At 30.5% G+C, this 25981-nt stretch overlaps 1 protein-coding gene across 1 annotated transcript in view; it reads right to left on the bottom strand.

Moving 5' to 3' along the window:
- Window positions 1-25981, bottom strand: part of LOC107452261 (cadherin-like and PC-esterase domain-containing protein 1) — a 257524-nt gene that overhangs the window by 118444 nt on the left and 113099 nt on the right. Inside the window, exons 4-5 of the mRNA XM_043040510.3 lie at window positions 13863-14032; window positions 369-567 (exon numbers count right to left, since the gene is read on the bottom strand). Coding sequence (XP_042896444.2) covers window positions 369-567; window positions 13863-14032 — 369 coding nt within the window. The remainder of the gene's footprint in view (window positions 1-368; window positions 568-13862; window positions 14033-25981) is intronic.

Here is a 25981-nt window from a genome sequence, read left to right as displayed (position 1 = left end):
TTTTCTAGTATTTATCCTAGTTTCGTCCTTCTAGTTAACAATTTCCCAAAATACACTACTATGAACTTTTAAGTTGAGGAAATATTTTCGCCTTACATTTGAGAGTTTGCGTTTCGTCACAAATCACGTTATTTTCGTGACTAAATGATTCTCAAAATTAACGAAATACAGCTCAAGAATTACTGAACCATCAAAAGTGAAAATTTTGCTTGTTGCAGATAATTGAAAATGATGCATTTTTTCACAATTTATACAGTCCTACGCAAGATAGAAGTAAATTAAATATTAGTTTAACGAAATTTATTTAGTTTTTAAAAGTTATTAAATTTTACTTTTTATGTAATTATGAAAATAGAAACATAACTTACTGTCCATAACAAAATAAACTGTACTATTCCTGTCAGCAAGTCTGTGTTTTCGATACCAAGGTGGAGGGTGTACTTCAAAACCATGTCTCTCCAGCGTCTTTTGATAGAGTGGCAAATCTCTAGAAACAACATTCTTCTGTCCACGGATGATAGCGATTTTCTTTTGTTGTTTTAAAGCTCTCAAAGATTGTGTTTCGATCTGAAAAATACAACAGACAAGTTAAAGACAATATCTTAACTAAGATAATATCTTAGTTGAGCGATATATACCAATACCTTAACTAAGTCAATATCTTAATTGAGCGATATGTACCAATATCTTAATATGTTAATTAAGAGCCGCGATGGCTCAGGGGATAGAGCGTTCGCCTTCCAATGGGGTGAACCGGGTTCGAATTCCAGTAATGGCTGGTCAATACGACTTCCGCATCCGGCTTGCACCGACCACAGTGCTGACGTGAAATATCCTCAGTGGTAAACGGATCATGGGTTAGAGTTCACTTGTCGTCAGGCTAACCATGGGAGGTTCTCGTGGTCTCCCTCTCTATGTAACGCAAATGCGGGTTAGCTCCATCAAAAAGTCCTCCATGAAGGCAAATTTCTTGATCCAAGAGTTCCCTTGTCTTCTGGATTGTGTTCAAAATTACAAGGCTACGTAGTTGAACATTAGTAGTCGTGAACCCAAAAATTGGGTCGGCTGTTCAACGACGGTCATAAAATAAAATAAAATATCTTAATTAAAATAGTCGTAAACCCAAAAAAATTGGGTTGGTTTTTCAACGACGGTTATTAAATATTAAATTAAAAAAATATCAGAATTTAATTATAGTGCATAACTTAGAGTGCAAATTAAACTGTTAATAATTTGCTTTATTTATTTATTTATTATTTTTTTTTGCATTTAACATTACCCTATTTTACATTTAAAATTAACTGAATAGCAAGAATTAAGATTAACTAAATGACAAGAGCCTTTCTTAAAACCAAACTGCAAGATTTATATTGCAATCGCCTTTACCATATGATCTTAAATCTTTTTCACAAATAAAGTAAAAAGAATTACACAAGGGATTCTAAATTAGTATTTAAGCATGGAGAAAAAAGAGAAACGTAATGGAAACCTGTTAAATCATTAAAGAGGAAGTAGAGCTCTAAAACATAAAACCTGTTTGATTGAGGGAAGAAACTATGGCGATTAGAAAAGCAATTAGGATTCTCAGAAACATTTTCAGCGTCATGCAGCGATCAAGCTGGCTTTGATACTTTGATCTCACCTTCCGCAATAGTGAGACTATGGATTTTGATAACTTATTTAGATTTTTTCCTCACTGAGCATTCTGTATCCACAACACGTATGGTACTTATTTTTTTTACTTACAAGGATTTCACTTGGAAATTAAAGTATATAACCAAGTATAAAATGTCTTAGATAAATTTTAATGAAAGCAATCACCATGAAATATTAAAATGTTTGTAGATATAGTTATTTTCATTAAAGCCCAATTTATGACTAAAAAATAGTTGTTAATTATACCTCTTCTTGTTATAAACATTACAAGAACTGCAGATAACTGCTTCATATGTTTTTAATAGGGTGAGTATAAGTATTGATTTACTTAAAATTAACATATATTAATGTACAAGTTTATTGTTTGTGCTTATAGAGCATTATGTCAAGAACAGTTCGCTTGAATTAACAGCTGAACGGAGTACAGCATGACTGTGTTCTTGTTTTAAGTATTTACAACACTTAATATAATAATCGTACAAATATATAATGAAAAATAAATAATTAATTAAGAAATGGATAAATCTATAACGGATTTTTTCGAATGGTTTGAAAATTAATTCTAATTTTCAATCTCTTTTCTCCTTTTTTAATCTAAGTAAAAAGAATACAAAAATTGTTTATAATAAGATTATATGTAACAAAATCCTTTTTTCATCATTATGCAAATATTCATATTTCTCAGTTTAACGAAGTAAATACACAAAATTCGCTCTAAAACATAAAAAAAGGATGATTTTATATGTTTTTGAGTAGATATTAAAAAATTCCTAGAAATTGTTTAGGAATATTTTAGCATCTATTCTAAGAATCTAGGAATGAAAGTTTCTCGGAACAGTTTACAAAAAATACCTTTTTGTTTCTTAGTAGTAAAAGATAATAGTATTTCGAAAAAAATAGCAAAATATTTATTAAAAAATAATTGGAAGGTAAATTCATTAACGTGTTTCTCAATTTTTTCTTTAAAAAGCAGCAAAATTATACACACTCACACAAAAAACAAAAGCAAATAATAAATTAAATTTTGAATTAAATTCCTTTTCTGCACTGTAAAAAATGGATCCACAAATTTCAAGAAACTTTCTTCGTTTTTGATGAAACCATTTCCTGGTTTATGCTCAAAATGAAAATTTCGTCAAAGCAACGTCATTTCTTTGAGGAAACGAATTTCGTCAAAATTAAAGAAACATGCTATTCCATTTTGGGGGGGGGGGGTGGAGAAATTTTTTTTTAACACCTAATGAATAAACTTTTTCTAATAATCACTTTATAGTGGGAACCATATACACTAACCTACAATAATGGAAGATACACTTTTAGTTTTTAATATTTTTTTGAATTTCTCACGAAATACTTAGAGGACTAATTTTAGAAGTGGTTAGTTTATGCGAGTTTTCATGCTTTGCAATAAAGTTAAAGCTTTCAGGGGTTTTAGGGACCAACAACAAAATACAATAGAAAACAAGTATTTGTAAACACTCTATTCCAGAAAATTAAGGTCCCGCAGTGGACTGTTCGTTAAGACACGGTTCCCAGCAGATCACCGAAGTGAAGCATCACTGGCTGCGGTCAGTGTGCGGGTGGGTGACCACTTGGATCAGTCTGAGTAGGGATCGAGGGTGTGCGGTATTGGTCCTCATTAAACTGTGCTACCGTAAAGTGCTCGACTTCGCGCGCAGGTCGTCAGGCTACCGAAGCAGGGGTGCCATCCCCTCCGCAGAGGATCAAAATTGTGGTGGCATGTCTTCGGATCATCCTCCGGGATGTTTCCCAAACCGTCGCCAATAGCCCATTGTGCAGCTCTAGTGCGACGTAAATTAACAGCAACAACTAGAAAATGAAGCAGTAAGCTTGTAACTTTTATCGATTACTTTGGTTGTTATTCACAATAAGTGAATAAAATATCGTAAATCTAGCTTAAATATTGATGGAGATATGAATATATTAAAAACTAATTTTTTTTGTCTTGTGTTTTTTTACACCGTTTTGTGTTTCTTACCGGATTATAATAACTTTAAAAATATTCAGTTAAATTAAACGAAATTGTTTGGAGGAATTTATAATTAATGATAAAATTATAGTGAATTTGAACACAAAAATGTTTATAAATGCGCAATATATGAAAATTTGAAATATTTCTCTTGTTCTGCGCATACACGGAGGTAATTTAAGATTATTTCTTCATAATTTCATAGCGAATCGCATTTGGCAACCTATGGGAAAAATTTGGTTTAAATATCTTAAAAATGTAAAAAGTTTAAATTTTCTATACTTTTTAAAATAAAGCTTAAAACGAAAAACGGTTTTTTACATGTTTAATTTTGTTCTTGCTGTCCGGTTCTTATAAGGTAGTGTAGTTTGCAACACTGCATAATAAAATTTGTGATAACCTCTAATTATTTTGAGTTTTTTTTTTTCTAAAGTGCTAAAACAACTTAGAAAATTGCTTGAAACTTTTTACGTTTTTAAGAAATTTAAATAAGTTTTTTTCTCCATTAGTTGCCAAAAATACGATTTATAATAAAATAATCAAAATAAATAATTAAAAATATTTTCCGCTTATGTGCAAAACAAAAGGACTACTTTAAATACTCATATCTTGGGTAAGTTTTGTGCAAGTTACAAGCTTATTACCTGACTTTCTGGCATAGGGTGTTCACAAATGTGTTTTCATCCGCAATTTATTGTTGGTCCCTAAAACCCCTGAAAGCTTCAACTTTATTGCAAAGCATGAAAAATCGTATAAACTAACCACTTTCAAATTTACAAAATAGTCCTCTAAGTATTTCTTGAGAAATTCAAAAAAAATATCGAAAACTGAAAGTGTTTCTTCCATTATTGTAGGGTAGTGTATGTGGATCAAATTCCCTCAAACAACGTCAGTAGGATAGATGGAACAGATAAATAAATAACACCCATGCCCGAAGCCGGATTCAAACCTGTGATCTCATTGGTAGGAGGCAAAGTTCTCGACCACCATACAGGCCGATCAGCTGGCTTTGTCTTTTTAATTTCGACTGCATAGTCTTCATTGTAGTTTCATCATTCTAGTTAACAATCTTCCACAATGCACTACAATGAGTTTTAGAGTTGAGGAAACATTATCGCATACATTTGAGAGTTCGCATTTTGTCACAAAATACGTTATTTCTTGACAAAATAATTCTCAAAATTAAAGAAATAGCTCAAGGATTGCTGAATCGTCAAGAATGAGAGTTTCATTTCTGAGAGTGTGTTTTAAATTTGTTTTACAATCCATCCAAAACGTTATGAACCTTTAAATATACAGGGTGTCCCAAAACGACCGCATAAACTCCGCAAAGCTAGATTCTTCGTTGGGAGTACATAAAAACTGCCCAAAGAAGCGTTCCTGTACGATCCATAGTTTACGAGAAAAATACAAAAAACAAAGTATGACGTCACTGCCGTTGCAAGAGAAAACACTCTATTGAACATATCAACAGCAGTATACTATGCACAATTTAAAGCAGAATATGCGCGGCGAACGTTTTAAACATTATCGTCTTGAAAGATATGCAAATACTGTTGCAGAGTTTATGCGGTCGTTTTGGGACACCCTGTATTAAAAAAAATTATCATAAATATATTATTATTTTTTTTCTCCAATGCCCACCTGGCGAAAGACCTTTCCTCATACAGGCATCTGAAGGGCAGATTTGTTAGCCATTCTTTCAAGGCAACATATAAGGTGGGTCCATAGTTGGGACAGATAGTACAGAATATGAAAGAAAATTCATGCCTTGCCCGGAATTCGAACCCAGAACCTTTATGATGAAAGGCCATTTCCCTGACCCTTACACGGCATAAATATATAATTAGATGAAAGAAAACATTAAAAAGGCATAATGAGTGGAAGAATACTTGCAGAGAAAAATGGCGAGACGAGAAGTTATATAAGAAATATATTTCACTCTTAATACTCGTGAAAATATTATTTAAAAAATAACCTATTTCATGAAAAGTTTTATCTTTTTTTATCTCTTATACATGTCATCTGTCTTTGTTTAAAGCTTCGTGGGAATTTAGCTTAAAATGTCAACTCGACCAGTGTCAGATATTTCTTATAAATGTCGAAACAAATGTCAAATCATTATAGAAAAATGCAGCTAATGCTACCCGATCCAATGCATTCTGATGCGGGTTTAAATACTTTTTTCTATGATGGAAAATATAATTAGTGGTTTTGAAATATGTAAAAAGAAGATGTAACTAATGATCCATGATGAAAAGTATTTAAATGTTTAATTAAAATAAAATACCTTACTATGAGTATTTCAGTTTAATTACATACCACAAACTGTGAGTTTGTACATTATTTACAAATTCCTATTCCCTAATTTATCTCTTTATTTTTACCAGCAAATTCTTTCTATTCTATTTATTCATTCTCTATCAATAAATAAAATTTCTCTTTTCGTGTTAGCAATAACGAACTTATGTATCAAGCAAGTGTGCAATTACAGATGTGAATGCTTAAGCGTCATATTAAAAACTTCTGATTAAAAACTCTTTCATGGACCATGAAAAGCTGAAACAAATTGAGCTATAAGTTGTATTAAGATGAAAAGTTTACAGCTAACAACAACGGAAGATCTTGATCTGTAACTTATCTGTTACTTATCTGCTGTTCGATTGTACTCAAACGGATTGTCACAAAAGCAACATTGCTTCTGTTATGTTGACAGCGTCCTTATGGTAAACAATGGTTGAAGCCGTCTGATACGCTTAGTCGAAAATTCAAATTATCACTGCATAAAGATTTGATTTAAAATATAAAATAAAATTTATCACGTTTAAAATTTATAAGTTTCTCCGAATTCAGCTTTAAGATAATTTAAAGAATAAACTATTAATATTTTTATAAGTTACAGATGTCCTTAATTATCGTTTTTAGCATCTTTACATCTCTATTTTAATAATAAGACAAATGAATTTTTTTATTAACTTATATATCAAGCAAGTGAGTAATCACAAGAGTGAATGCTTAAGCGTCATATTGAAAATATTTGATTGAAAACTCTTTTATGAACCTTGAAAACCTGATACAAATTGATCTATAAGTTGTATTAAGATGAAAAGTTAACAGCAAACATCAACAGAAGGCTGAACTAGATCTGTAACTTATCTGTTACGTATCAAGCTGTTCTATTATATTCAAATGGACTGTCACAAAAGCAACATTGCTTCTATTATGTTGACAGCATCCTCATAATAAACAATGGTTGAAGCCATCTGCTACGCTTAGTCAAAAATTCAGATTTGATTTAAAATATAAAATGAAATTTATCACGTTTAAAATTTATTAGAGCCTCTCTCAATTCAGCTTTAAGAGAATTTAAAGCATAAACTATTAATATTTTTATAAGTTACAGATGTTCTTAATTATCGTTTTTAGCATCTTTACTTCTCTATTTTAATAATAAGACAAGTGAATTTTTTTTTAAATAAAGAGAATTTGTAACAAAATGTATCATTAAATAATAGAAATGTATTAAAAAATTTCAAAAACACAATACTATTATTTACAGTATTAAAATCCGATTAGCTATTCCTCGGTAGCTACTGATGCTTAATATCTAAACTTTACTATGAATTTGCGTACGTACAAAACAAATGACAGGCGTTTTTTTAAAAAATTTTATTCTTTATTTTTTTCATAAGGAAATACCCCAAGAAAACAGTAAGAACAATGCTCTTCGCAACACTAAAAATATCAATTTCATTGGAATTCTAAATACGATTGGTCTTATTCTATTGTTGCCAATACAACTGGAACACGTTTCGTAGTATCGAAATTTAATATGTTATATAACATTAAGGTAGTACTATACCGTAGGACTGTAACTGCAGGCCTCCATAAGAGTAAGTACTTCTTTAATTGTGAGAGTATTTTAAGGATAAGATATGGAATAGAAGAAAAAGTATTATAAAAGCACAATACTCTTTTGTAGAGTATTAAAGTCCTAATTAAAAATATAGTTGAATTAAGAATATAGTAAAATAACAGTAGTTTTATATAGTAAAAAACATAGAAGTAGAATATAGTAAAATACTTTTTAGTTGAAAGATTATTTTAAAGGTACGATATTGATTAGAAAAAAAGTGTTATTACAGTACAATACACTTTTGTAAAGTATTAAAGTACGAATGAAAAGTATTCTATCGTAGAATAAAGAATATAGTATAATACTATTACATAGTAAAATAAAAATAAAAATAGAAGTAGAATAGAAGTAGAATAAAGTATAGTTATTTTTTAGTAGTAAGAGGGAATATCTTACCTCTTAAACATAAGATATTGAATAGAAGAAAAAGTACTATGGATGTACAATACTCTTTTGTAGAGTATTTGAGTACGAACTAAAAGTATTATACAATGGAATAAAGAATATAGTAAAATAGTATTGTATAGTAAAGTAATAGAAAATGAATAAAGTACGAATTATGGAATTGAAGTATGAAAATTAAAGAATTTATTGAGTATTTAATATACACATGGCGAGCAAAAAAATATTGTTACAACAATAAAATTGATTGTAAAATCACTCAAAAACTAAACTGGGAAAATAAAATCGCAATTATGATTTGATCTTTTATTACCCTTTAACTTTAGTCTATAATATTTAGCTGTTAGAATAAGTATTATGAAGAAAAGAATCTAACTACATATTATTTAATGCTTAAAAATTTTATTTATCAATTGCATAATCTGGAAATAAATAAGCTTCAAGTAATCAATTATGAGTTTCTCCAAGAAAATAAATAATATTCGCTTTCTTTTTTAAACGAAAAAAAAAAAAAACTACAATGTCACATGCAACTCTGCTAAAGATGAAGATTCCGATAACAAACTCAGCAGCAAAAGATCTCATTTTCTTCCTTTAAGACCCTGGAGGGCAGGGACAAATTTTGAACAAAATTTATCGAACTTTCTTCTTTCTTCAACCCCTGAAGGACCATCATTCACAGCAGGTTTACCGACAGGAAAGGAGAAAAAAATGGTGGCAAAAGTTGAAATTATATAAATAAAATAAGTAAAATAAATAAAAAAAGAGTGAGTGAGCAGGGGAGTAACATCTTCCGATGAGCATGTGTGGTGACAAGCTTAAAGAAGTGCCTCTAGAACGATTTGCAAACTACTTTTTCGAATTACCATAGAGATGGAACGATGCAAAATGTTCGATGTTACTCTATTAAAGTTAATCGTATCGTGAGGAAATTTGTTAGTTGTGTATTTTTTTTCTCTTTTCTTGTGCTCGTGGTTTTGAAAGAGTAAATATTAAGCGATTGGGAATAAAAATAGGTGAAGCATGTGTGTGCATGGGAAATTTAAATCCTATTGCTTATTTATTTATTTACTATAAGGGAATTTTTTATTTATAAAATTCTACCATTATGAAAATATCATTGTAAAATAAATCACAATTTATTTAGTTACTTATTTTCCTTTATTCAAAATTTTTATTTTTATTTCAGTATCAAAAAGTCCGAAAGTCATGAAATATGTGGATTTTTCAAAGTTTTTTTCAACGAAATTTTCTTATTAGAAAGTTCAATAGTTTGTATATGCAGATTAATTATTCAACATGCTAACAAAATAATTAGAAAAATAATTTTAAATAATATTTATTTTAAAAAATGGGTCGATTGGCAAGAAATGAAAATGTACGGTCTTATTTCGTTAAAAAAATAAAAACTGTTAAACATGAATAAACACACCAATATTGGTTCTCGGTCCTTAAAATATAAATTAAAATATTTCTAGTTATATAATACTATAACTATACTAATATTTCACTATTTTTGAGAATATAATAAAGTTGTGGCACACTAGTAGATGTTTTTGAGCCAGTTAAACCATACTATGGTGTAAATACGGTGCTAACTTCAACCATATTATCATATAAGATTTGGGTTTTTTCAAGATTTGGGCAGGTTTGGATACTTGACATTTTTGATTTTGCTGAAATTTTTAGAATATGTTCTTTCAGTAAAACTACTATGCAGGCTCTTCTTTACTTTATTTTTGCGGAAATTGTTTCTCTCTTTATGTTTTGGGATACCAAAGCTTAAGATACTCTGGAATTTTGAAAAAAAAAAACATCCATTCTTGAATACTTTTTGTGAAATGAGTGAACTACGGCACTGACCATTATTTTGAGTTCTATTGCTTGCACATTAACTATAACAGAAATACTTCAAGTGGTCCGTTGCATCGAAGGACAAAGATATTTCAAAAATTTTCTTGAGAAAATTCTCTTAAAGTTAAAGCTTCGCGCTCAAGTCGTTGGGCTACCAAAGCGTAGGAGCCATCCCCTCTGAAGAGGATCAAAATTGTGATGGCATGTCTTCGGATCATCCTTAGGGACGTTTCAGACCGTCGCTTTAGTGCGACGTAACTAAAATACCTACTTACCTTAAAGTTAAAGAGTAAAAATCTACTTTTTCCACCATTTAACCACAAAGGTATATATTTTTATAAATACATAAATCAATAAACGGTAGTAAAAAATCAATATAAGTAGTGTACAATACGAAAAAAAAGGACCACTCTAAATAACTTATGATTTTTAATAATCGGATTTTCAAGTTCTAAGACTCAATTTTAATGTCTCGAGGGGGGGGGGGTAATCTTAAACATGCTAATTATGGGCAGATGATATTCTAAGTTATGAAATCAGACACTAAAACGTACTATCTCTCAATAAATATAATAATTTTTTTCGATGAATTCGGATTATTAACCCTAAAAATATAGGGGATACTCGCAGTCAGATAAATATGGTCCCCAATAGTTTGCTCAGGAGAATGGTATAAATTTTGGGCCCCTTAATATTAATTTTACTTTTTGCGTATTATCTCGAGAAATCATAATCATATCGTAATCATATCTCGAGAAATTTTTAAGAAAACTAAAAAAAAAAATTCACACAATTTTAAACTTCCTTTATCCAAAGATATTTCCAATCAAAAATTAACTTTTCGGAAATTATTTTTATTATTTTATTTGATAATAGTGCACGAAAATTTAAGTTTAAAGGTATACAGTTTTTTTACATCATTTTATAGAATGTAATTTTACATTGCAACATACAAAACTTTAGCGAAATCGGCCGAATAGCTTCTGAGAAATCAACTTTTTAATAAATGGTATTTTAATATTTGAGGAGAGTAATATGCGGATAGAAATTAAATTTTGTGTATAAAAAAGATGTAAAAAAAGCCTAATTATTGTTAATAAGTTGGCAATACAAAGTGTAATATTATAGTTTAATAATTTCAAACATCTTGATATTTAAATGCAGTTGGTATGAATAAAAATATGTGTTTAAAATTACTCTTGATGGTTAAATCTAGCATTTGTTTAATTTTTGATAAGTATGTTAGCTTGGATACATGTTTCTAGCACGCGTTTTTATTTCATCATTAAAACTACGAGCTTAATGAGCTTCATTTAGGTATTTTATTCTTCACACGCTTTGCAACTATCCTGTTCCCATGGCAGCGCAATGAAACAATAAAGGAAAAAAACACACTTTCTTATGCGTGAAAGCCGCCGTGGTGGCTCAGGAGATAGAGCACTCGTCTCCCAATGAAGTAACCTGGGTTCGAATCCTAGTGGTGGCTGGTAGATACGAATTCCACATCCGGCTCGCGCCGACCACAGTGGTAACGTAAAATATCTTCAGTGGTAGATGAATCTTGGGTCAGAGTCTCTCAGCCACAAGACTAACCGTGGGAGGATTTTGCGGTTTTCCTCTCCATGTCACTCAAATGCGGGTTAGTTCCATCAAAAAGTTTTCCACGAAGGCAAATTTCTCCCAATACTCGATCAAGGATCTCCCTTGCCTTCTGGATTGGGTTCAAAATTACAAGGCTACGGAGTTTAATATTGGTAGTCCGTAAACTCAAAAATTAAGCCGACTGTTCAACGTCGGTAATAAAATATTACTCATGAACAACTTAACATAAAGATATGGAAAACATCACAAAAGGTTTAAAAATTATTTAAAATCTCTACCAAAAACACCGTACCACTCGGTGAAACCATTCAAAAAAAAAGGACCTTTTATTTGGAACCTTATTATGAATGACTTGCTCTGTGGTTTATCAGAATTTCAAAATAGTTATAAAATTGCATTTGCTGATGATCTACTTCTTATTGTTCAGTGCAAGAACTTTAATGATGCTTGTGTTCTTTCTCAGAATATCTTGGATTACGTTTTTGAATGGTCAAAACTTTATAAGCTGGAATTCAATCCTTTAAAATCTAAAGTTGTGATGATACATAAAAAGTCGATACCGGATGGGGTTATTCAGTTGACTCTTGGGAATGAACCTATTGAAGAAGTAAAGCAAATAAAGTATTTGGGAGTTATTGTTGATAATAAACTGCAGTTTAAGCAGCACATATCTTATGTATCCAGTAAAAGTGAAAAACTTCTTCTTGCTTTATTGCGAATTTCAAAAAATACTTATGGGGTTAAAACAGATGTTCTTAAATTAATATATAATCAAGGTATTGTACCACTTATTTCATATGCTTCAGGATCTTGGGGAAACTCTTTGAGAAAGAAGATAAATATTAGAATCCTTAGAAGAACTCAAAGAAGAATTCTTCTACGAATTATTCGGGGATATAGAACTGTTAGTTATGATGCGGTCTTTGTTATCGCTGGTCTTCCGCCTATTGATTTAATTATCTTAAATAATCTTGAATTAAAGGAGAAGATAAAAGACAACGATTGTCTAACCCTGGACGGGAAGCTTCCTATTTCATGTTTGCCCCACCCAGCATGCAGGAAACCTGTTATAATTATTCCTTATGTAAATAATGTTTTTCAGGAATATAAAACTATCTGCTTTACGGATGGTAGTAAGCTTGATGGAAGGGTTGGTCTTGCTTTTGTAATTTATGAAAATGGAACAGAGAAGGTTACTGCCAAGCACCGACTACATAATGAATGTACTGTTTTCCAGGCTGAACTTTTGTGTATAAACCTGGTTGTTAAGTGGATACAAAATTCTTTTAGTGAAAACCAAATTTTTAAATATCTCATTTGTACAGATTCTCTTTCTTCACTTTTTCTTTTGCGTGACACGACTTCTACTGAGAAGCTTGTGGTGGAAATTCACTCGATTTTGAACGCTCTTGAAAACGTAACTATTCATTTTTCTTACGTTCGTGGCCATAGCGGTATTTTGGGCAATGAAAGAGCAGACCAATTGGCTAGGGAAGCTACGTGTGGTGAAATAGACTTAAGGGTGTCTGTTCCAGCTTCTCACTGGAAGCGCATCGCTAGAGATAAAATCATTGCGGACTGGAATGCAGAATTTCTTGCTTCGCCTCGGTCGCTCTGGACGAAAAGGTTCTTTCCATCCATTTTTCACCGTTTGCAATGTAAATTCTTCGCAACTGATTTTAAATTGACCCAAATTTTAACAAACCATGGAAATTTTAAAAGATATTTATTTCGTTTCCATCTGCAGACCAGTGGAATTTGTGCTTGCGGTGATGCTGATGAAGATGCTGAACATATTCTTCTTCACTGTAGTCTCTATGCGAGTGCCCGAATGAATTTAAAGACTGATTTGAGACGTCTTTCAATTTGTTGGCCACCTGTCTTATCAGAACTGGTCAAAAGTATTGAAAGTCTTGCGGCCTTGCGGAATTTTGTTTTTAATGTAAATTTGTAAATTTTTCTCCTTTTGTTTTTTACTTACAACTGTAAGCCTCATGCTATACTTTGTGGTGCATGAGGAGTTTTAAGTCGTTTAAATAAAAAAAAAAAAAAAAAAAAAAAAAAAAAAAACCATTCAAAAGATATTAGGGAAAGTTTAATCTGTAAAAAATGTTTTCACCAATTAAATTTAGTATTTTTGATATTGCGCACGAACTAAATGACACCGGAAAGTGGTCATTGTTTACAAACTACCTCATAAAAATTTTCAAACTGTAGAACAAATAATAGATCAAATTCGGTGCTCCTGTTCTCGAGTTATTAACGAAAATACATGCACTACGTTTTTACATAGATAGAGATACTGTAGAAACCATGGTTTTTTGTGGAATGTTAGAAAACTCATACGAAGAATAAATAAAGCGAAACAAAATACTTAAAGGTTGAAAGTTGAAAAAAGAAACAAATAAATGCATGAAGAAATAAAATGTTCGATGTATTCACCTCCTCAAGTAGTCTTTCCAGCCTATAATCGAACGATGCAGCCTGGGGATAAGGAACATTGGGCGAAGAGGGATCATTAGTCAAAGGTAGCCCCTTGTCTTGCGATGTAAGCTGCGACAGAATAGTCCGCTTGAGGGCGCTGCTTCCGATACCAGACGACCTGCTGCCATCTGAAAAAGACAAAGATTTGGTTATTTTTAATAGCGAATATTGCTAAAATGTTCTAAAAGAAATATTGGAATACTTTAAAGAAACGATACAATGAACAAACTACTTTTAAGAAGAAGTTGACTAAGTTTGAATCGTATATTTGTTGCAAAAGGAATGTGATTACTAATGCTTAAGTTAAATACAAATATAGTTTATATCCCATGGGCGTGCTATGAGAAAAATGAATCCATGAATAACAACGATTGTTAATATTGGCAGAATAACAACTATGGAATTGCAACGCAGAGATCAGATAAAAGTAGTGACAAAACAAGTAGTTATAATCAATTAGTACTGCCATAAGTCAGTCGGAAATTAACGAGTTTCCAAATTTATTAGAGTTTATTTTACGACAAACTAGTTGAATACCCATCCTTTGTACAGGGTTAAAAAAATGCAAATAATTATTAAGCAGGTATTGATAACACTATGAAATTGTGCACAAAACTGAAAGATATATAGATACAATTAATTAAGTTATAAAAGTCATTTTTTTCGTAATTATAACTTCCCAATGATTGTACTTTATTAAGTTTATTTTAAAACAACATGTTTTTGGAAGTCCATCCTATCAACATAAATACTAACTGTGTTGAGTATCATTCGACATAGTGACATTCCTCGGGTTTCTTATTTGAAGATTTTAATATTTCAAATACTTCATTTCATCTTTCCTCTGATTTAAGGGTCCTAAAACTTCAAAGTAAGAAAAAAAAGCACCATTTATATAGGCTTCATAATTATTGATTCATTCTACATTTTAATTACAATTGCTCAGTTTTTTTATCTCTGAATGCTTTACTTTGGACAAAGAAATAGGTCAAAATCCTCGTTTAAGAAATCGGATATAGTTTGATATTAGCATTTGCAAACATGAATATAGCTCAAAAGGTGCGTTTAAGAAATTGGATATACATTGTTATGAGAATTCTAAAACATGAATATAGCTTTGAAAGGAGCATTTAAGAAATTAGATATAGATTAATATGAGCATTGGAAAACGTGAATATAGCTTAAAATGCACGTTTCAGAAATTCGATATAGACTGATGTGAGCTTTCTAAAATATGATTATATCTTAAAAGGTATATTTTAAAAATTGGATATAGATTGATTTATGAGCATTCAAATACATGAATATAGCTCGAAATGGGAGTTTAAGAAAACGATCATATCTTGATATGAGCGCCTTAAAAAATGAATATAACTCTTAAATGCGAATGGGTATAAAGCACATTATAGACGCATACAATTCCAACTATGGCTAAACTAAAAAGTTTCTCGACGATTTTAAATGAGTTTTAAATAAATGAATTTTGACCGAAAAGAAATTCTACTTCCACCATGTTAATATTATTTGAATTTTTTTAATTTCATACATGCATTAAAATGCATTCAATTTAATCTTATTACCAAATTTCATGTTTTAATGTTGAAAAAGGTAATTTAAAAACTGTTTGTTGATACAAATTTAAACGATGTTTTATAAAAGTTTAAAACTGCTAGAAAACTTTTAGAAGTTTAAAATTTGGTAACTGCAAGTTCAATAGAAAACATTTCAATAAATAAAATGAAACAAAAATATTAATTATTTACTGAACAAATAAAAGAAAAAAAAATCTTTCATATATTCTTCGCAGTTTAACATTTTTCTTTTTCTGTCTGAAGAGTACATTTTAGAGTAAAAACAAAGTGAAAGCTATTCCTGTTTTTTTAAAAAAAGATATACAAATATTAGGGGAAAAAAATCTAAGAGTACATTTAACTTCCTTTTTACTTTTGCAATAAAAACAAGAAACTGTTCGAAGATTTCCCCAGTGATGCACTTTTCTAGACAAGTTGATTAGTTTTTTATGCGATTGTTTTTGATACTTTCTAAATCACTTCAAAAGTCACTCAATACAAAGAAGGCTGCTGTATTTCAATGAAACTCTACGATTTATTTGATGGAGTTTGTCGTGATTTTACGTGGAAAAAAAATCCAAATAGTTGATGATACTGGAGCTGTATAGTATTCAGCTATGACAAAGTGCCTTGGCTTGTTTTTCTTTCGTAATATATATTTTTTAAAATAAAAATAATATTCTTTATTATTAGCGTTTATATTTTATTTTATGCGAAATAATACATTTTCGACGCTAGTGAGAACGGATATTGGAGGATCAGAAAAAATAGAGATTTGTGGAAAATATAAGGAACCAGATCTTGTAGCAACTTTAAGAATGAAAGGAATCTAATGGTTTGAACAGCGATACTAAGAATGAGTTCTCAAATAAATTTCCAAGGATAATTAGACACAAAACTAGAAAAGTCAAGATCTAGAAGAAGAACAAGTACAAGTTTTATTTTATTTTTCAACCGGCGTAGAAAAAATAATAAAACGCAATCGAAATTCGACATATCTATTCAGGAAGGATGAAGTATAAAACTTCAAAACTTGTTTGATTGCCCGAGAACAATTTTATTTTGTAACCAACGTTGAACAGCTCAACACCCGATTCTGAGTTTACGACTATCAATGTTCAACACCATAGCCTTTTAATTTTGATCCCAACACAGAAGACAAAGAAGCTCCTGGGTCAAGCATTGGGACAAGCTCTCCCTCGTGGAGGACTTTTTGATGGGACTAACTTGCATTTCCGTTATATGGAGAGGAAAATCACGAATTTCTCTAATTTAGTCCAACGAAATTGTTCCAAAGACAAGGGAATTCTAACCCATGATTCGTCAAATGAGCTTTTTCCTAATTATTGGGGGGGGGGGGGAGTGGCGGAGAACTGGCATATCATTGACATCCGGTGTTCAGCTAATTATGAAAACTATGACTGCTATGTATTAAAAATAGTTTTCAAACTTTAAAATCCCTTAATATAAAAATGATATTTAATAAATATTTTCTCATTTTTTGGGGACCAGCAGATATTTGATATTCGAAAAGTTGTTGATAGCTAATTTGTTATTCAAAGAGTTTTGAATTTTAGTCTCGACAAATTTCTTGAATGAATGAGAAATTCTTTAAAAGGAATTTGCAATGATACAGTCTCCGTAATAAAATATGCAGCGAGCTAAAGCTACTTAAAATGACAAAATTAGTTTCTTCTTAAATGAATGTTAGCTAGAAGTAATGAAAAATTCACGAGTTTTGAATTATTTTTAGTGCAAGTTACAGGTTAATGAATAATACATTAGGTAATTATTTTTTCTAGGTACATTTCATAGTTCACTAAATTTACGGCAAACTAAATTTTATTTTTAATATTTAAGCTACTATTTCGAAACAAAATTTATGTAACACAAGATACTTGTTATTCATCATATCAGAAAATAAAATATATCTCAATTAAATAAATGTTTACATAAATATATAAAAAACAGGATATTTATGATTAAAAAACAAGTTGACTTAATAAAAATTCCTGAAAACAAACTATGGATTTTCCATAAAGTAAAATTAATTTTATTAAACAATTTTGGCAAAAATGAAAACTTCAATTGTTCCCAAAAATTGTTTCTTCTGTTCCCAAAATGTGAAAAAATTGCTTTAGTAGATAAAATAGTTCATTGATTGTAGGCTTACATTTTTTTTACATATTTTATCAATGATACTTCATTAAGGATGATCTGTTAATACATTTCTGAGGATGCTTTTTATTTATATCTGAAAATCTAATGCAAAACAAATTGAAAGCATAAATATTTTAATTGTCTATATAAAAGAATATTGTTAAAATTTCTAATATATGAAAAGAATTTATATTAACCCTTTACTTACGGTGTACTATGATGTACCATCACATTTGGTTCACATGTTGTACCAGCCGTAAGCGAAAGGCTAAGCGTTTTAACTAATGTGTAAGTGTATAAATAGTATAAATCAGCCTATAGTAATAGAATATTATTTATGTAATTCGAAATATTAAATATTAACAAGTATTGTTATATTTGTTGTTGTTGTTGTTGCTAATTCCCATCTGGTCTGACGGGGTCAGACCAGATCAATGAATCCGTTGATATTGAGAAAATCCGAAACCAGAATGGGAGAGGAATGAATATCGTTATATTTAATATTAACAAGTATTAACAGAAAGAGTAATTGTGTCATAGTGCAGATAACTTAGTGAGTGAATAATTTCAAGTTGTGGTTAATTTAATTAAATGTCATTTACGAATACAGAAATGTGATTAAATCATAACTATATTTAATCACCTTTTATTGTCACAAATGTTATTGTAAAATAATCATGACAAATTGTTCACAAACAAACTTTCATCGTTTGGCGTAATAAAGCAACTCATTTCAGCAATTTCTGCTAATTTCTCGTATATTATTTGCAAAAAGATGCCTTCAAACAAATATTTTGCGCATGGTAAAACAAAGCCCGTTTTTGAAGTTCTAGTACGTTCTTTCTAAAATTTCCATAAAAACGCACTGTCAAACAACTATATTATAAAATATAGCCAGTTTCAGCAATACCGATCGATTTTTCTTAAAATCTTCACGAAAATATGTTATGACATAACATCTTGCGATACTGTAAAATGGAAAACTATTTTAATCCTTTTAATAGTTTTTTTAAAAATCATTAATGAAAACAGGTTATCAAATGAACATTTTGTTCATTGTAAAATAGAGCCCAATTTTGAAGATCTAGTTTATATGTCTTAATTTTTAATAAAAACATACATGGTTATAAAATGAAGTCTATTTCAGCATTTTCTATTTATTTTTCGTAAATTCTTCGCAAATATATGCTACGAAATGATCATCTTGCGATATTATTAAATGCAACCCATTTTAATAGTCGTAATAGATTTTTTTAAATCGTTGATTAAAATATGCTATCAAATTAATATTTTGTTCATTATAAAGTAGAACGTGTTTTCGGAGATCTATAAAATTTCGTAAACACATGTTATCAAAATGAACCCAGCCAACGTTTTCAATCGATTTTTCTTAAATTCTCCTCAAAAATATGCGATGAAATTAATATTTTGCGATATTATAAAAAGGAACTCCTTTTACTAGTTGAAATATTTTTTTCTTTTTAAATCGTTCATGAAAACATACTATCAAATGGATATTTTGTCTATTATAAGACAGAACCAGTTTCTGTGAAGTTCTAGTTTATATCTCTTAAATATCTATATATCTTTATCTCTTAAAACTATATATCTTTATCTCTTAAATCTTTATCTTTATCTCTTATATATATCTCTTAAATATCTATATATTGTTTATATCTCTTAAGAACTTACAATCCGAAGAACTGTAATACAAAATGAATCACGTTTTAGCATTTTCAATCGATCTTTCCTAAATTCTCCGCGAAAATTTGTAGCGAAATTAACATCTTGAATGTCTCTTAATTTTTGAGAAAAAAACTATCACAATGACTATCTTATTAAATAAAGCCTATTTCAGCATTTTCAATTGATCTTTCCTAAATTCTCAGCGAAAATTTCTAATGGAATCAACATTTTCAGTATCTCTTAATTTTCGTGAAAAAACTATCAAAAATGACTATCTTATAAAATGAAGCCTATCGCAGCATTTTCAAGCGATCTTTCCTAAATTCTCCAGGAAAATATGCTATGAAATTAATATTTTGCGATAATATGAAAATCATTTTAATATTGTTCATGTAAACATGCTATCAAATGGTGATATAAATGTGGTGAGTTAAAGAGATTATTTGCTCGTTTAAGAGGTATTCAGTTGATCTCTTCCAATTTTATAGCAAAAACAAACTGCAAACGCCTTGCGATAGTATTAAATAGATCCCTTGTTAGCAATTTCAGCTGATCTATTATAATTCTTTACGAAATATGTTATTAAATGAATAATTGTGATATTATAAAATAAAACCTCTCTCAGCACTTTAAAGTGATTATTCTTAAATTCTCGAGGAAAACGCGTTTACATATTTGTTTCGGCAAAACGTTTAACAACTTTTGATGAAATAATACTATGATTAAAATTAATATCATTAAAGTTAATGTCATTAAACTATAACAGCAAAGTTATGCCTTAAAATTGATGATGATGATATACTTAATATGATTTGTGGAAGGCATAGCAAAGGTATAATGTAAAATTAATATTTTGATATCGATTATCTTTATGCGATTATTAATTTTGAGCTACTTCACCCAAAAGATTTATTGACTATGTCCCTTTTAATCATTTTTATAGTATTATTCTAATACAAAATTATATTTTTATTGAAAAAGTAAAAAGAACGAACTCGTTATGAAGATTTTAATGTTTAAAGGTGATTTATTGTTAACAAAAGTTTGCATTTCTTAACAAGATTATACTCGAAAGATTTATTTAAAATTAGCAAAAACATTCGAATAACAATGATAAATCAAATTAGCTGTTGCATAGATATTGTGGATCTCCTTAAACTTATTTCTATACATTTTCAGATTCAATCAAAGTATTAATATGTTTTAAGAAATAACGCTTAAAACAAATAAGAATCTAACGAAGCGTATTCCAGATTAATGAAAATTTTTTTTTGTTTACGTCTTCTTTTTCTTTGTTAAGAAACGAGAAAAGAAAGAATATTTTCTTAAAGATTTAGCAGTAACATTATTTAAATAAACAAATTTATAGTATGAACGAAGAGCTCTTGTTGTTTTGTTGTTTCCAATAAAAATAATCACGCCTGTTTTTATATATATATATATATATATATATATATATATATATATATATATAATATTCAAAATATGGGAGGTAGCCTCACTGTGGGAAATATGGTCTCAATAGTTTGGACTCCTTAATGTTAATTTTACTTTTTACGTAGTTCGATATATCTCGAGAACTTTTTAAGCGAATTGAAAACCTTTTCCCCCCACAGTTATAAAATGTATTTATCCAAAGATAATTTTAATAAAAAATTTATTTTTAGCAAATATTTATTATTTTTGTATTATTTTATTTAGGAATGATCGAAAAGGTATACAATTCAAAACTTAAGGTATAGAATTGCAAGGTATATTTTTGCACCATTTTAAAGAATGTAATCGCAAAAAGTAAAATTACCATTAAGGGATCAAAACTTTGGAGCACCCACCTGACTAAACTATTCGGACCATATTTCCCAGTTTGCGACTACCCCCTATATTTTTGGGGTCAGAAATCTGAATCCGTCCAAGAACTGGCATATTTATTCAGAGAAAATACGCTTTTGTGATTGATTTCGTAACTTAAAATATCGTCTTCCCTTATTAATTAGCATATTTGAGTTTACCTCCTTGTGTCAATAAGATCGAGTCTCAGAACGTGAAAATACAATCATTAGATCAAAAGTTATTTAGGGTGGTCCGATTTTTTTGAACACTGTACATCTGCTACTTGCTTCTAAAATTTAGCAACTACTACAGAACATCTAAAGGTTCCTATTAACAACTTTTCTTGCCTAGATTTGTTACCTCATGAGATTTCAAACAATTTTTTATTCATTCTCATAACTAAGAATATTTACCCACAGTTATCTTATAACTTCATTTATTAACCCATTAATCTTTTAAATCCTTTGTGCCATATCAATTGCACGATCTTACAACCAAGTTATTCAGTCATTAGAATTATTCGTAGAATTTCTATTTCTTTCTACTACATTCCCCACTTAATCTATCCATTGTTAACTCGTAACATGGGATAATATTTCAATCAATTATCCTGATACTTAATTTGATAGTATTCGATGTTTCATAATAAAAAAAAAATTATCGATACTATTTTTTTTTAAAAAAAGGATACGTCATAACCTAGATTACCTAGACCGTCATAACCTAGACCGTCATTACCTAGATCGTCATAACTTAAGATTAGATGTTCTCAAAAGTAAAAATACTTAATTGAAGAAAAACATATCCAAAAATCTAATAAACAGTTTACCAAACTAATTTTTTGCGAAGTAAATTAATAATTTTTTTACCATTTGAAAGAAAAAATGCTTTGTTTCCATCAGATTTTTGTAAATACGAATGTTTCCAAGTTAGATGCTTGCAGACAATAACACTAAGTACATGCAATAAAAAAATAGTCGTATCTTCCAAACCAATTGCAAGAAAAAATTATTTGAAATATTCTTTTTTTCTCAACGGCTAATAAAAAACAACACCATTTAATAACATTTCAAACTCTACCCTATCGCAAATACTTTTGGAACTGGTCAGTGGACCTTAAAAAAAAGTAAGGTAATCTTCCTGAAATTAGTTGCAGTAATAGAAACGCCAGGTTGTAAAATCCCCTAAGACTTTACAAGTTTCGAAAATGAAAAAAATGAAACGGTTTCAGATAAGGGATATCAGATAAAGAAAAAGAAATAATAAAAGACATTTGGGCAGGGGTCTTGAAAGAAAAGAGAGAAAACAATGGAATATAATAGCAGGGGAAGATTTTGTCAATACATCATGATCAACGCAAGAGGACAACAAAACCCTTAGGAGTTGAGGATAAAGCGCGAGAAGGTTTTCATTGAAAAGAAAAGAAACAAATCAATCCTCCGGGCTTAAATTTTCCAACTCATTGAGTAAACACTTTTACAGAATAAGAGATGCGTATTTTTTATCCCTTGGTGGAGAAAAGGAAAGAAACAAGTTGTAGAAAATACATCATTCTTTAGAATTAAATTCGGTTCAGGAGAGTTTAAATTGGAAAATTCGAGAGAGAAAAAAAATCTTTTTTTCTTTTATTCCATGGAAATATTAAATGAAGACTAACAGTTGTTAATAATTTTAAATCTTGATGCTATTGTATAAGAAATGGGAAGTTTAGTTGTCATTCCTTCTGGCGTTGCAAAAAGGTAAATTATTTATTGACTGGATTGTCTTTTTTCGTTGTTCGTTTCGATAAGAGCATACAATTTTGTTTTTCAAATATTGCTTTAGATTTATTGAGGTAGATTGAAACAATCTAAAAAATAATCACCACAAAAAGTAGCAAAAATAAAACTTGGTTTAAGATAATGTTTTCGTTAAATAATGTTATAATGTTTCGTCAAAATTTATATCGATTTTAGTAAACTAAGAAAAAAATAAATTTAGAGCTGCTCGAGTATGCAATTTTATATCAGTGAGAACAACAAAATGCTCGGTAATTTTTACCAAAACGCTTTGGTACTGGTTTTGCTGGAATCAACAATGAAAATATATGAAAATATTCAGAAAATGATGTAAATTTTGTCATGATACTTTAGAGCATGGCATGAAAACCATTTATTTGATTAAATTTACCTTTTACTTTTGTATTTTTAATTAAATGTGTGGTAATAAGAATTATAGCCTTGAAAACAAAACTTTCCAGTACCACATGAACAGAAAAATTACCAAATGAATGGTTTAACTACCGTATATTTTGATTTTCATTACAAGAATTATACCTTTTATTAATCAGAAATGTCATTACCATTTAGAACGGTTATTTTACCAGACTATTTTTCTTCGTTTAAGATTATTGGTTTTAATCAGCAACAGAGATAGGAATTGTTTCTTCATTCCATTTGGTTCAATTTGAATAATAATATTGATAATTTATATTTCATATTGCTGTTAGTGCACATTTGAAAGACCTTTTTTATCAAATGTAAAAAAAAAAACTTCCCACTGTTAGAAATTTGTGTAAAAAAAATGGTTAAATACCTATTTATTTAACTGTTATTATACCGTATTGAAACAAAACAGTCAAATAACCATATATAAGATGGTATTCAAACTCTTAACTGTGAGAAAAACCGTTTATTAACTGCTTTCGCCTGGAATGGTTAAACAACCAGAATTTTACCGCCCCAACTAGGCACATCTAAGGAAGCCACTTAGTTCTTTGTAGCTGGGTGCATATTATAGCCGTGAGAATTCCTCTGCCAGGCTCATGACCGACAGACAGTCCCATTGTTGACACCACAATTTTTTCTCTATTCTTGTTTTCCTCTATTCTAGTTTTCAGTGAACTACACTCTCCAGTGCACATTACCCAACGAAAAGCCTAGATTCTAAGTTCATTTAAATTTCTCTTTCACGGTTTGAAACCATGCTAGATATAAATGGTCAAAAAATCCATGTATAGTTGTGTATTTATGGTTCTCTAACCATACTAATCGTTGTAAACGGCTTCAAAACAACAAAGGTAAAAATTGTTTTTCGCTGTTTTATTACCATGATTTTAGAATAAAAATTCTAACAGTGTGGTTCATCACGGGTATGGTGAGCTACAGATCTAGCCTCACCTAACTTTATTTAAAGCTTTAAATTTATTTAACACCGTTGGCAACGTTCCGTTGACAACTGAGTTGTAATTTGGTTTTTCACTTTTCCAGTTTTACTTTTTCATTCTCGGCCGTCAAACCAGATGGTTGTGTTCTTGTTTTTTGTTAATAAATTTAGTTTATGTATGAATGATATTTCTTTCCTTGTACATAACGTTCAATAGACCCTCGAAGACACGGGGGCCTAAAAGTGGTGACCCGGACGTGATGTGAATACGCCTACCTTGGCAAAAACGCCCACTTTGATCTGGATACGCCTACATCGGCAGTAACGTCTACTTCGTTGGATGGTCCACATTGAACAGTTGACTTGCTACTTGTGACTGCATCATTATCCACCTCCTCACGCAGTTGCTACTCAGTCTCATCTCGATCACACACAACGTTGGCTTGCATACACTCGACTGCTAACTGCAACACAGGAGAGACTACAAGCGTGAAGTTAATACACCTCTCACATTCAGCACTAAAAAAACATAGGCATTCAGGCATTCCAGCAAAAATCGGATGACTCTTCACCTCGTAAAAACCGACATTTACAGTATATAAGTCAGTTTACAACGTCGATTCGTCACGTGCCTGGAAAAGAAAATGTTGTTGCTGATGCACTTTCCCGCATTGAGGAAATAGCACTCACTGGTCCAATGGACTACGCTGAACTTGCAGCAGCGCAAAAATCCGAATCCCGAACTTAGCACTTTAAAGTCGTCAGCTAATTCTAGTTTAGTTTTCAAAAATATTGTATTTCCTCCTGACGGTATAATACTTTGTTGTGATACTTCTACTAATGTTGCACGTCCATTTATTCCTCAATCTTATCGACAAATAATTTTTTACAAATTTCATAACCTGTCACATCCCGGTATACGCGCAACAATTCGTCTCATTAAACAAAGGTTCATTTGGCCTTCCTTGAATAAAGATTGTACCCTGTGGTGTCGAGCTTGTGTCTCGTGTCAGAGAGCTAAAACTCAAAGGCATACGAAATCACCTTTAAAAGATTATCCTCTAACTTCTGATAGGTTCGCGCATATACATATTGATATCGTCGGACCACTTCCTACATCGAAAGGTTTTAGATTTTGTCTCACAACAATTGATCGCTTCACGCGTTGGCCTGAAGCAACGCCAATTGTTGACACCACTGCTGAAACTGTTGCTGCTGCCCTACTGAATACCTGGATAGCTCGCTTTGGAGTTCCAGAAACTGTAACTACTGATAGAGGAGCACAATTTGAAAGTGAACTTTTTTCACAATTATCCAGAATGCTGGGTATACACAGAACTCGAACAACAGCTTACCACCCACAAGCTAATTCAATGGTCGAACGCTTTCACCGACACTTAAAATCGTCCATTAGAGCCTATGCCACAGAAAAATGGATCGAGGTCCTGCCACTAATTCTTTTAGGAATGAGAACTGCTATTAAAGAGGACCTCACCTTTTCAAGTGCAGAGATGTTCTATGGCACAACCCTTCGATTGCCCGGAGATTTTTTCCGACCTTCCAGTACTGGCAAAGAATCCCGCAATGTCCCGGTTTTTGTACAAAAACTTCGTGAGTTCATGTGTACGTTGCTTCCTACTCAAGTACCACGGCACGGACAGCACAATATTTTTGTGCATCAAGACT

The sequence above is a fragment of the Parasteatoda tepidariorum genome, chromosome 6 (assembly GCF_982258835.1).
Source record: "Parasteatoda tepidariorum strain Cologne lab strain chromosome 6, Ptep-v5.0, whole genome shotgun sequence".
Lineage (NCBI taxonomy): Eukaryota > Metazoa > Arthropoda > Arachnida > Araneae > Theridiidae > Parasteatoda > Parasteatoda tepidariorum.
The sequence above is the reverse complement of the archived record's forward strand: the minus strand, read 5'-3'. Positions and strand labels throughout refer to the sequence as shown.